General features: G+C 38.2%; 2 protein-coding genes across 5 annotated transcripts in view; one reads left to right on the top strand and one right to left on the bottom strand.

Moving 5' to 3' along the window:
- Positions 1 to 13,384, top strand: part of SNX25 (sorting nexin 25) — a 63,762-nt gene that overhangs the window by 8,821 nt on the left and 41,557 nt on the right. For all 4 annotated transcript variants that reach the window (XR_015794264.1, XM_088131607.1, XM_025163741.2 and 1 more), the window contains exons 2-3: positions 1,197 to 1,281; positions 6,562 to 6,778. Coding sequence is in view for 3 of the 4 variants with exons in the window: in XM_088131607.1 (XP_087987733.1) it covers positions 1,197 to 1,281; positions 6,562 to 6,778 (302 nt within the window). In the remaining variant the exon portion in view is untranslated. The remainder of the gene's footprint in view (positions 1 to 1,196; positions 1,282 to 6,561; positions 6,779 to 13,384) is intronic.
- LRP2BP (LRP2 binding protein) overlaps positions 9,331 to 13,384 on the bottom strand; it is a 73,481-nt gene continuing 69,427 nt past the window's right edge. Inside the window, exon 11 of the mRNA XM_088131675.1 lies at positions 9,331 to 10,791. The gene's annotated coding sequence lies outside the window, so the exon portion shown is untranslated. The remainder of the gene's footprint in view (positions 10,792 to 13,384) is intronic.

Genomic DNA, 13,384 nt, shown 5'->3' with positions numbered 1-13,384 from the left:
GTGTCTCAGATTATGTGCTTGATCTGTGAGAACCTTTCAGGAAAGGTTAATTTAATTTCTGACCTTGAAATTAAAGCTAGAGTTTGGGACTGGAATACCTGAACTGAATGTTGGTGTTCACATGCATTTTAGAGCCCACGTGCTCCCTGCTCCAACTACCCTCAGAAATCATGCTGCCAGATGTTGGTGAAAAACACTGAAAAATGGAGATGAGAATTTCCAGTATTTTGTTCTTCCCACAGCGATGATTAACGTTGAGCTCTGGATGGTAGCAGAATCAAGTGTTTAGTATTTGCAGGATATTGATGAATGAGCTCATTTAATATTGTGTTCCATTTGTATTTATACTATGTGTAGAAACATAATTGTTTCCTCTAGCTCTCTGAATGGGGCAAGGTGTAAATACGTTTTTGGAGGATATTGTAATTGAAGAATGAGATATTCACATCTTGAATACCTTCACATGTTTTGCTAGCAGGGAATGGGGAGCAACTGTATTTTCCTGTTCTGAAAATAATAAAAAAATACTGATGTTATTCTTCATTGATTGACAGAGGGCAAAGAATCTCCATTCAGAATCTTTGTACATTCTGTGGTGGTTATACAGTTCTCCCAACTAACAATGCATGTGTGTATCTTGAGGCTCTTCTCTTCACTCCTAAATGCTTTCCTCCTTAAGCATACTTGTGGAGATTCACAGTTCTTTATGTGCCCCGGAGATATTTAGCAAGGTATAGATGTTAATACAGGTAGGGATATAGAGAACACCCCTGTATCCTTTGTCTTTCAGTTATGAAATACTGATCTTTGCATTTTCAGTTTACATACAATAGTATACTTTATTTGTAAATGTCGTTTTAAATGTATATTATTACATTATTTTATTTATAATTGCTTTTATTGCACATATGCCCTTTTGAGACATCATGAAAGGTAAGATATAAATAACTGAAATAAATATTTTTTAATCTTGTCCACTGAGCGAGTTTTAAAAAGCAGAATTCAGAGGTGGTAGAATGGCCAGGGTTTTGACATTAGTTTGGAAGAAAAATTCTTATTTAATTATGATGACTTGTACTTAATACTTTGTACAGTATATTGGACTTAGCACAGTTTGTGCTGGATATATTTGTCAATTCTTGTACTATGCAGTATTCATCCATGTCTACCGTGTGTGCTTTTTTCCTGGCTTTTAGAACCTCTTATCTGGAAATGTACACGAAGCAGTCCAGTCAAGGAGAGTGGTGATTTCTCATAACATGGACAAAGCCCTGAAAGAAGGTAAGTCTCTCCTAAGGTCGTTTTGGACTAGAAACCAGTTATTTGAGAAGTTACTATACACTAATGGATTAAGATTAAAATTAAATAAATAAATAAATAAATAAATGCAAAATGCTTCCTGTTGCTTCTTGTTCTACAAGTAACAGGAGAGAATGGATTGCCAGCACTTAGGTTATCCTAGATACAATAGGTGTGGTATAAGAGGCAGTGGAACAGTTTGTTGGTAATTGGAGAAGGTAAAAATACTCTTGATCAGTAGCATCATCATTCATATTCAAATTATACTTGCTTATTTCTAACATTTTTAAGGTTATATGCATACATTTAGATTCAGGTTGTCCTCAACTTATGACCATTCGTTCAGCAACCGTTCAAAGTTATGACGGTGCTGAAAAATGGGCTTATGACTGGTCCCTGAAGTTATGGCCGTTGCAGTGCCCCCGTGTCGTGTGACGATCTGGGCACTTAACAATCTGTTCGCATTTACAACCGATTGGCAAGCTCCCCACAATCATGTGATTGCCATTTGCAACCTTCCCTGCTGGGTTCCCACAAGAAAAGTAAATGGGAAAGCCAGCAGGGGAGGTCACAAGTCGCTCAGGTAAGTCTCCCCCACCCCAGCCTTTCTTTGCTTGCATGCACTGCACCTTTCTTCCCCCTTTGCTCACTCACACACACCAGTGCCCTACTTCCCCTTTTGCTTGCTCACATACACCATGCCCTTTGCTTGCATGAGCGCCCTCCTTTCCCCTTTGCTTGCTTGCATGCATGCACCGCACCCTCCTTCACTCATATGCACCAGCATCCTCTGTCCCTGCTTGCTTGCTTGCACCAGTGCCCTCCTTCCCCCTTCGCTCGCTCACACACATCACGCCCCCACTGTGCTCTGGCTCTGGGGCTTTGCAGGAGGAAGGAGAAAACCTCATGAATGGCCAGCAGCTTCCAACATGAGCTGCAGACCACGTGCCAGAAGTGCCCCTGGAGAGTCCTTCAGCACCCGGAAGTGCCCCCGGAGAGTTCTTGAGTGAGTGAAGGAGGAAAGTGTCAGGCCCAGCCCAAGAACAATGATGAAACAGTCCAATCCGGTCCGGTCCAGTTCCTTTATTACCTTACACCTTATAGACAGAATCTTGCCAAACTAAATCTATACTACAGCATCTAATGGATATACCCTGTGAGATTCTAGGGAGTGGCTATCCTGAATCTCTTAGTCTTCCCATGTTCCCCCTGAGGACTATGCTGCCTCTTGCCTCCTCCTGACTCCTGGAATGCATCCCCTCCTTCCTGATAGCCTTGATCTCCCACATTACTCTCCTCCTCGTAGATACATTCCATCACAGGAAGGAAGGCACTGGCGCATGCGAGCGAGCGAAGGGGGAAGGAGGGCGCTGCTGTGTGTGAGCGAGGGAAGGAGGGCATGGTGCATGTGAGTGAGGGAAGGAGGGCATGGTGCATGTGAGCGAGCAAAGGGGGAAGGAGGGCGCTGGTAGGAGTGAAGGGGGAAGGAGGATGCTGGTGAGTGCGAGCAAGGTAAGGAGGGCGTGGCGCATGCGAGCAAACGAAGGGGGAAGGAGGGCCAAGAAGCCCCAGAGCTGCAGTGTGGCATGCAGCCCCAGAGCCGCAGCATGGCAAGCAGCCCCAGAGCCATGTAGTTCTGGGGCTGCTTGCTGCCCTGCAAGGCAGGGTGCAGGGTGTCCAAAATGGCAGAGATAAGGGGAAGTAGGCGAGTGGGGGGAGTTGGAGGTAGTCCCTTACCTTACTGAGGCTCAAGGCTGGGAGGATCAAAGCCTAGAATGGCTTGGATTGAGGTGGGTCTTCAGCTAACAACTGGTGGAATTCGCTTAACAACGGCAATGGGGAGTGCGAGGATTGTTGTCATTAAACGATGCAGTCACCTGACATCTCACTTTATGACCACATCACTTAGTGATGGAAATTCCTGTCCCAATTGTAGTCGTAAGTCAAGGACTATCTGTATTTCATAGTCCTTCCAAATGCGAATGTATGAGTATTGAATGAAAAGTAATGCCTCTGATGTTATAAGTTGCCAACTGATGGCAGTACTGATGAACTAAAAGTTCTGACGTGCTCTTTATAGAATCACAGGGTTGGAAGAGAGCTTGGTGGTCTTCTGTTCCAAATCCTGCTTAGAATCTGTTCTTTTACTTCAGTTGGTGGGAAGTAGCTGTGAGAAAAGGCTGTATTACTGTTGTTCATGAAATGGAAGCCTGCATTGAATACTCATCAGTGCATTTTAAGCAGTGCACCCCAAATGAATGTTTGACTATTGAAGGAGTCCATCCAATTGAAAAGTCACCACTAAATGCAGGTTTTCTATAGTGAAGACTGCATTGACATGACTTCTGTGTGTCACTGAGTGGAAAAACGTAAAGATAATGAACCAGGAAGAGTCGATTTGTGTGATCAAGAATAAAGTGGACAACCTGTGACAACGATCAATTGCTGTTAAGCTTGGCATTTCACAGGAACATATTGGTTATGTTATTGATATATTTCAATATTGGAAGATTTGTACAAGATAGGCTCCTCATATGGCAGAGATGAAAGCTTCAGGAGTTGAAATTTGTCAGCAGATGTTGTCACACTATAACAATCAAGGTGAGGAATTTCTTCACAGAATCATTACAGCTGATGAAATATGGTTGCATTGTGAGACCCAGAAATGAAGCATCAGTTCATAGAACTTCATCACAAAGCTTCATCCCCCTTCCCTGCAGGGGGAAAAAAGTTTTAAAAACATAGGCTTCAGTAGGAAAACTCATGGCTACCATTTTGGGGGATGCAGATGGTGTTATTCTTGAACCTGGTACTATTATCAACTCAGAGCAATATATCACAACACTCAAAACTTTTAAACAACAATTAGAATTTGAAACCACAAGGAGTTTTTGCTGCCACATGACGGTGCTAGGCTTCACACTTCATGAAACACCCAAGAGGCAGTGAAGAAGTTGGATCTCAGCATCTTAACGCCATATAATTCAGACTTGGTGCTGTGTGATTTCTACCTTTTCGCAAAATAGAATGAATGGTGGTGATTATGTGGAAAAGTAAATACAAATAACAAAAGTGCTCATTTCAGGGATAATTTTCCTATTTCATTTATTAAAATATCTCTATTTAAACTGAAGTTAGGGAGCTGGAGGCATTTCTTTTCATTCAGCCCTTGTAAATTACTTTCTTCCATACATAGACATTGGTTCTGTTAATAATAATTCTTGCTAATTAAACTTAAAGCATGTAATGGAGATACTATTTCTACTTTACTTACTGTGAAGTTATTTAAATTTGTTTTTCAAATGAATAATAATAAAAAATCGATTATTAGAGGGAATAGAAGACTCACTGTCTTTAATGTGGACTACAATAAAAGCTTTTATCTGAGGTTGTATTTCATGCAATTCTTATAAATAGAAACGAGAATTACAACAATTAAGGTTAAAGAATTGTAACGTACATATAGCCATCTCTTTGTTCCCTTTTAGGCTATGCTATATTTTGTGAAGTGCAGAAAAGGAATAAGAAATAGTAAACACAATAAATTTTAAGTATCAGATAAGAGAAAAGGAAATACAGCTAAAATCAGTTTATGCTAATATCATTCATTATAACTCCCCCTAACCTTTCTGACTTTGCAAACCATTACTGCATCCTTCAGGCCTGTATGCTGCTTCATATGTTACTATTTGTTCTTTAAACCTTACATTTGTTTTTTTGAAGAATTTCCGTCTAACCACAGCTAACCATAGCTTTCTTGTTTGCCCCATTCTTCTCAACCAATTCACTCTTTCTTCATACGTTTATATTGCAATTCAGTTCTCATTCATTCTATATATATATGGCCAAACCATCTTAATGTACTTCTTTCACACTGGTCGTTCAATCCACATTCACTCAAGCACCTCTCAGTCTATCTGTCTTCATTATTTACCAGACCAACTTCTTAAATAAGCCATTTTCACTGTACTTAATTTACTTTCATGGTTTTCCTGGCATAGCCAAACCTCACTTCCATATAACAAATTGGTCTTACAGGTGGTCATTTTTGCTTCTTTCACACACACATTCATTCCTTGCAGCAGACTGTTTTTCTACCAGCGTTTGCATGATGTAATGGGCTGTGAGGGCAACCTTGAGAAAGAGGAGGAAGAGCCACAGCTAAGGCAACGGTCAGATAAGAGAAATCTCAGGCCAAAGCAGGAATGGAATTTGAGGAAGCATCTCAACCTGGACCCTCTCTAGTTTTCTTTAGGATAAAGGCAGGGAGAGGAGAGGCACATTCACAGTTGCAAGTTTCTGTCCCTGTAACCCTATAATAAAAGTTTTAGTATTCATGACTTTGTTGTTTAAGTCTGGTCTACATCAGAGGGCTGACACAGATCTTAAAATTTCTCCATCCATTTCTCCATCTTTATTAAGATATTGAGATATTTCACCCTCTATATACAGTATGACTTGAAGTTGTTTACTCCAGTTTCCATGTCAAACACAACTGTCATGGTCTTTGGTACACTAATTTTGTACCAAATGCATCTCTGATGTCATTACAAGAACATCTTATATATTTATCCATAAATATTTTAAACATAAGGTGGGAGGTAAAAGTGACCCAAGTAGAAAACCCTTGTTAATAGGAAGCTACTATAGAAGTAAGGAGTTGCAATAGATGGAAAAGCATGGTTATACATTATTTAAACCAACTCGTCAAATGGTTGTAGGCTTTGGCAACCACAATCAATCATAGTGTGATAGGTGAGGTGAAATGTTACATAATATCAAATATGACAGGAACAGGTGTAGTCATTGTCCGAACCTTACTTTGAATATACAATGCTATAGAAGTTGGTGCCCGATTAAGGACAAATAAACATGGCTGGCTGAAGGTATGCACTGATCATTTTTGATTATTGTTTTCCAGAATAAAACTTGATTCTACTTATGATGCTGGATTTTTGACAGATTTACTTTGTTCCAACAATTGTTGTTGTTTTTTTAACATGGGATAATAAGTCCCTTGGAGTTTCTGTTCAGATGACTGGCTGATCAAATCCACTTATGGGCTTTCCGTGTTGACCTCTAGTAATTTTTCTCAGGATTGTGTTTCTTGTGTTGTAAGACTGCCATACTTATTTTGGAAAGGGAAGAAAATATCAACTTTAAAAATGAAAATAGACAGGCTTTTCAGACATAGTTCATACCTGATTTGGGGGAGGCAGGGGGGTGTTGAATATGGATTCATCTTGATATTTTTTCTTTCAGTGTTTGACTACATCTACCAAGATTACATTTTGTCTTGGTATGGGAACCTCAGCAGAGACGAAGGGCAGCTGTATCATCTACTGTCTGAAGACTTCTGGGAGGCTGCCAAGCAGCTGCGGCACAGGCTCGGTCACATTGATGTAGTTAAAGTCATTTGCAACGATGTTGTGAAAGCTGTGCTCAACCATTTCTGTGATCTCAAAGCGGCCAATTCCAGGTAATAATGCATCCCATGAACACACATATGTACCTTTTCTACATCATGCTTTAGTTGTGTTTAATTTTTTTCTGATTATGTCTGAATTGTATTGAGATGGCAAAAGCAGCTTTAAGGTGGCACATATGGAAGCGTCAGTGGTGACCAGTCTTCTTGGCAAGGGTGCTGCAAGCCAGGTCCAAAATATTGGATACTTTGTCTCAGTATCATGCTGGTCTGCTCAAGCACAGTGTTATCCCAGATAGACATATTCTCTTACAGTATGCTATAAACTCCTGTCCTCAGTACTGCTGGGGATGATGTACTGAAATGATCTTGCATAATTCTAATTTTGATATTACCAGGATTCAGATCCTGGATTCCACTAAGGCCAAAGATGTGCCTGGATTCATTTATAGGATTTTATAAATTTCAAGAACATATAAAATGTCTGTATTTAATTATTTTTCCAATTATAGTTCTTCTGTTTGATAACTCAGAAATTTTTGCTCTTTATTAAAGCTGGCAGATGAACTTAACAGATATTAACTTTTGTCATTAATGCTTTTTTTTTTTTTTAACTAATAACCATGTTTGCTGGGGATTATGAGATTTGAATTCCAATACACCTATATGGCACAGGCTGAGGAAGGATGCATTAAGGTACATTGAGATAGGGATGGCTGTCTTATTCCCTCTATTTTTGCAAAGAGATTAAAATCCTCAGATGTCTGTTCCCAGGGTCATTTATATGAACTCTTGCAATGACATTTTCTGTTGTAATTTTTGATGTCCTCTTTGATTCTGCTGAGCATTGCCACACATGGTTGGTTGGAATAGTTGAAAGGATTGGTATTACCAAAAAGGTGCCTGATGTGTCTCTCTTTCCTACTCAGGGACATTGTCTACTTTCTTCTTTAAGCAGTTTACCAAAAAGTGGGTTTGCATGTTGTTTGCACCATGTGGCAAGAGACTGAATAGCAGAAGTTGCAATTATCCCAAACCTGAAGTGCATTTGTGTGATTCCACCCATGTAGTAGGATGACTACATTCCACTGATTGACAGTTCTTAGAGTCAGGAAGTTCATTCTGATGTCTTGCTTAAACCTTCTTCCTTGTAGTTTTAAGCCATTGATTCTGGTTGTACCCTCTGGGGCAATAGAGTATAAGGCTACCTACTCTTCTGTGTGACCACCTTCAGATATTTTGCTATCATGTCTCCCCTTTATAATTTTTTTGTAGGGTAAACATGCTGGATCCTTTAACAGTTCCTCATAATGTTTGGTTTCTCTTCACCATCATAGTAGGTGTCCTCTGAACTTGCTCCAATTTGTCACTATCCTTTTTGAACGGTGATTCTTGAGTTGGACACAGTACTGCAGATGGAGTCTGATCAGGGCAGAATGGAGTGGAGTAATTACTTCCTGTGATCTGGACTCCATTCTCCTGTTAATGCATCTCAAGATAACATTTGCCTTTTTCACCAGAATGACTTGCTGAGATTTTGCAGAGCGTGGGTCTTTGTTCAGAACTTAGATGAAGAAGCTTGGGATTCTTCTCATCTTCACTCCCTGCTGGCTATTTAATATGGCTTAATAATTGAGTAGCTGTCATGAATTAGTATGATTTAATTATGGTTTGACTATGAAAATTAGATTCAGATCTTCCAATGGCCTTGAAGCTTGATGGATAATTGTAGGCCAGCGTGTGTTGTTTTCAACTCATTGTATTTATACCATTTTTTGAAGAGTTTCCCTGGCAATGTACATAGTGAAAAAAATAATAATGCCAATTAATTGGATTAAAAAGCAGCATCACATACAAGAACCAAAGGAAAATTATGGGAGCAGAAAACAAAATGACTTTTAATCCTGAAATAACGGCAAAATTGGCAGCAGGGTTTATTTTGCTATAACTTATTTAGTAAGGTGGTTCTGGCAGAAAAGTGGAAGCATTACTGAAAGAAGTGATGCTAATCAAATGCGATGATATATACTTTTAGAAATTTTGACAAACATACTCACCTTGCATCATTGAGTCTACCTGATTTAAAAGACAAGTCTAGTGTTGTCATCTGTGCAACCCTAAAGTACCATAGGAAGAACCATGATTCATTTGTTCTAAGTAAAATCTTAATTGAGACTGCTCTAAAAGCTGCTTCTTGTGTTATATTCATGCACTCTGGAATTGTTTATCTACTACTTCTCTGCCTAAAATCCTACTGAGGTGATACAAGTAAATATATTACTTTCTTCTGAGGAAGTCAGTGTTTCTTCTGTAGTTTAAATAGCACTTGTGCAATCATTCCTAAATTAAATCTTAACACAGACTTCTACAAAAGAGATGTCCATGATGCTGCTTTGTTTCCAGAAAGGTAATGTGATATTCTCTGCCCCACCCCACTCCCATTTTTTATGGCACTGATAGTAATTCAAGATATGAGTTTATTCTAGTTGCATGTTCAGTAAAGCTTACATGGTTTGAGCACTCTTAACGTCTTCCGAGAAATTTGCAAGTCGCTTATTTGCCATTGATATTCTTACAGCTTAAAAAAAAGTTTGTTGGAGAAATCAAATCCACTTGAGAATTAGATTGAAGGGTAGTTGAAGTACTGCTTGTACTGTACCCTTTTCCTCCCCTTAATAGCTTTTCCAGTACAGTCGTTTTAATGCATGTAGTGGATGTGGGAAACATGAGAGGATTTTTATCTGTAAATAGCAATCTTAATGACTGTCAAAATATTCTAAATATAGGTAGAATATTCTTTCCTAGGCTACCTTTCTTAGCAAACTTAACAAACAAAGCATCTGTTTTTCTGCACATTCTTTATGGTGGCTGACCTAAATTAGATCTTATTTTACTTCATAAATTCCTAATCAAACATCTTTTAATTTTGCTATTTTTTAAAACTTAGACATCTGAGTTATGCAAATAAAGAGATGAACGTGTGTCTTAATAGAAAAGCTATGGGAAATTCTTTAGATGTATTGCTGTGGAAACCATCTTTTAGTTTCAAGTCATACCTTGGAATCACCATTGATCTATCAAGGATAGATATCAGGATATCTTCAAAGCATCAGGATATCTTCAAAGACCCATTTTGGTTTAAGGATGGAATTAAACAGGTGAAAGGCTTAAATACAAGCATGCTCACATTCCCTTGAAAAAAATAGTTCTTGTTTTCCTGGACCAGTTACTAATCTTTTCTTTTTTAAATCATCCTGTTTGCTCACCAATTCTTTGGTCCAGCAAAATAATTATTTATAAGTTTGTCTCAAATCCCTTTTTCCTTGTAGAAAATAGGCAAAGGTGTCAACATGAATCCCTATTCGTTCTCTCAAATCTCTATCCTGCCTTCCATGCAAGTCCCAGTGGACTAAGGTGGTGAGCCAATGGGTCACTTCACACTCTCAGTGAATATATTAGATAATAGATGTACAGAATTTTCACTAACCAACATGATATCCATGATCTGCTCTTTGCTTTTCTTTGATCTGTCTGCTAAACTCTAACGTGGCCCCTCCAGAAATTGTTTTCTGTTTGAATAGCCTCCTTTGAACTACTTGTCAGAGGTTCCTTTGTCTTTAGAGGAAGTATGCTGTTGGTATTTTTGTTCCTTAGCTGCCCAGAGTCATTGAGAGTTGGGTGGCATAAAAGTTTAATAAAAAACCATTATTTTTATTATTATTTCCTAATGATCACCCTAAATGTTGCATAAATAAGCAGCCCCTTGCTTCTCTTTCATATAAGAGCAATTGCAGTGTCTGTGGAGATAGGCTCAGATTTCTGGCTGTTCACTTGCTTCTCTCTCTCTGGGACCCTGTGATGGCCAAGAGGGTTGGAATGGGCTCAGAACCTCCTCAATGTACTTTTCTCCCACCGACGTTTTATTGAGGATGAAGTCAGGCAAAGTAAGCATTGGATACTCCACAGTTTTGTTTGGCTTGATTGAGGTAATTATGGCTTGAACAAGCCACAGGCTTCCATGGAATATGATTTGTTTGAACTAGAGGTGGAAACAATATTTTCATATGCTGAGGAGAGAGAAGAGCAAAGAAATATGTGAATGTGGTTTGTATATCTTTGAGTTCTAAGTCTTAGTTTTATGTCTGTACAAAGATAAGTTCATGAATTTGGAAGATGAACAATAAAGTAATACTCATGCAATGTAATTTGATTTGTTTTTTTTGTACTACAAATGTACATCTAGGTTCCCAGGGACACTCAGTATTTGTTCTTGAAAATGATGCATAATGAAGATGAGTCAGTGCTCGGAAATACTTTACTTCTGTGTCTTTTGGTATTAAGCACTGTAGAAAGGTTGTCAGTTACTTTTTAACACAAGCCAGGCCAATTTATGTTTGTATACTTGCCCTCTGCATACAGACATACATTGGAAATATTTTACTGCTTGGTGGGAAATGGAAGTCTTGGTCTGGATGTTAGCTAAATAGATCTCACACTGATATTAGAGGCTCTTCTGCAGATTGATGGCTTTTTAAAAATAAAGTGATGAACTGAAAGTCATCCATTATGTTCATAAAACTGGAAATGTTATTTAATACATTTTATATTAAAATGTCATAAAATATACTTTGAAACTACTGAAAAAAATAAGTTGTGGTTTTCTTGTAATGTACGTAAGAAAAAGTGTTTCTTTGAGAAAGGAAATAAAATAATGTGATGATAGTGCCTTCTTCAATTAGTCCATTTATTGTCATCTTAACATGGCCATTGATTTAGCAAATTCTTGGGAGTATGCTTTAAATCTAAAGCCATACAAAACAAGATCAATGTGAAATTTAAGATAGTATGAATAGAAAGTGCTATAAAGTCTGCTAATTGGTTGGTGGTAGCAATGAACAAGCTAAATCTGGGCACTTCTTGAAAATAATGTACAATCACTCTATGATACTGAGCCTTGAAAGAATCTTCCTTCCCCAACCCCCCCCCCCAAACTCATATTAATTTTTAAGGAACAAAACAGAAATCTGGTAAAAATATTATTATTATTATTATTATTATTATTATTATTATTATTATTATTATTATCAGGTTTAGCAGATCATATGCACATATGAAACTATATTTGTTGTTGTTCAGTCGTTAAGTCATGTCCGACTCTTCGTGACCCGATGAACCATATCGTGCCAGGCCTTCCTGTCCTTCACTGCCTCCCTGAGTTTGCTCAGTTCCATGCTCATTGCTTCAGTGATGCTATCTAGCCATCTCAACCTCTGCCGTCCTCTTCTCCTTTTGCCCTCAATCTTTCCCAGCATCAGGGTCTTTTCCAAAGAGTCCTCTCTTCTCATTAGGTGACCAAAGTATCTGAGCTTGAGCTTCATTATCAATGAAACTATATACAGTTATATATTAATCAAAATTTAAATGAGATAATGTAATTGTATCATGTGAGTATATGAAACTACTGTACCTTCTACATAAATTGATAATCTATTAACTATACTTGTGGGCTGTTCTGTTAAATCTGATATTTTTCCCATACAAGTAGAGGTCAGTCTGTCCTCCCATCTTCTTAACTATGCTTCTCTCTGGTTTTAAACATAGTTTGTTCTTATTATATGTTATTCTTTAATCACAGCAAAAGTAAGGGTTTTTTAAAATTTTGGCTGTCCAACTTAAATAAATTCTTTATATTCTTATTGTTTAAAACTATTTGCAATTCCCATCTTTCAACTTTTTCAATTTGTCAGTGTTGAATACTTTGACCTTTTTTTGCACTGCAGGGAAGATTTGACATAAACATTATTGTTTTGCTTTCTCCTGGAAAAAAATAGAACTAAACCCACTGACAATTTTATGATAATTTTATCTGAAAATAACTTGGATGTTTACTGTTTCTCTAGGTAGATATGGCATGTAGAGTTGGATGCCTTCTCTGTGGTTCTTCTCTGATTATACTTGGGATTTGGGAGGTATAATTAGGTAATGTGGAAACATCTCTTAAGCTTATTTAAGAGGTTGGGAAACAGGATAGTCCACTTTTTCTCGCTGTGCCACTCTTAACCTCCCATCCTTTCTCTTATCTCTCTGGTAGTGGAGAACCCTGATTCTGTGAGGAGAAGTACGCAGAGAGAGTCCTCCTCCCCCCTTCCTTTCCATTGTTGCCTTTCACCTTACTAAAGAAATGACAAAGCATAGGATTTTGTTGGAGCAATTCCAAGGCCCTGTGTACCTCTCCTCCCAGAAAGAACACTGAAGGAAAATATTCCTGTACTTTTTCTTCCTTGCACACATCTCTTTTGGAAAGATCTTTGGAAGATGAAGATAGAGCCCTCTAGCTGCATGAGCAAAGCTAATTGCTCAGAGGTGTTACTGAATCATCTCTGTTAGCCATTGAATGCCTAAAAGAAAACAAAACAACCTTAACATGCCTAGAAGTACTGTAACTCTTACCAGCCACAGTCAGTAAGATAAAATTATTTACAGGGCTGTGATACTCTCCTGACTAACAGACTTTTTCTGCTTTCAGTGTATCATAACCAAGCCAGGTCTTGAACGTAGGAATGTTTTTAAGATACGGAATAATTTAAGAGAGGGGTTTAATAGTAAATGTCTTAATTATGATTAAATCCACATAAACAAAAGCTTTGAATAAATGTAATA

The sequence above is a fragment of the Python bivittatus genome, unplaced genomic scaffold, assembly GCF_059951505.1.
Source record: "Python bivittatus isolate LINGU-HERP-01145 unplaced genomic scaffold, Pbiv_v1 ctg000070_np1212, whole genome shotgun sequence".
Taxonomy (NCBI): domain Eukaryota; kingdom Metazoa; phylum Chordata; class Lepidosauria; order Squamata; family Pythonidae; genus Python; species Python bivittatus.
Note: the sequence above shows the minus strand (reverse complement) of the source record. Positions and strands in the feature narration are given on the sequence as shown.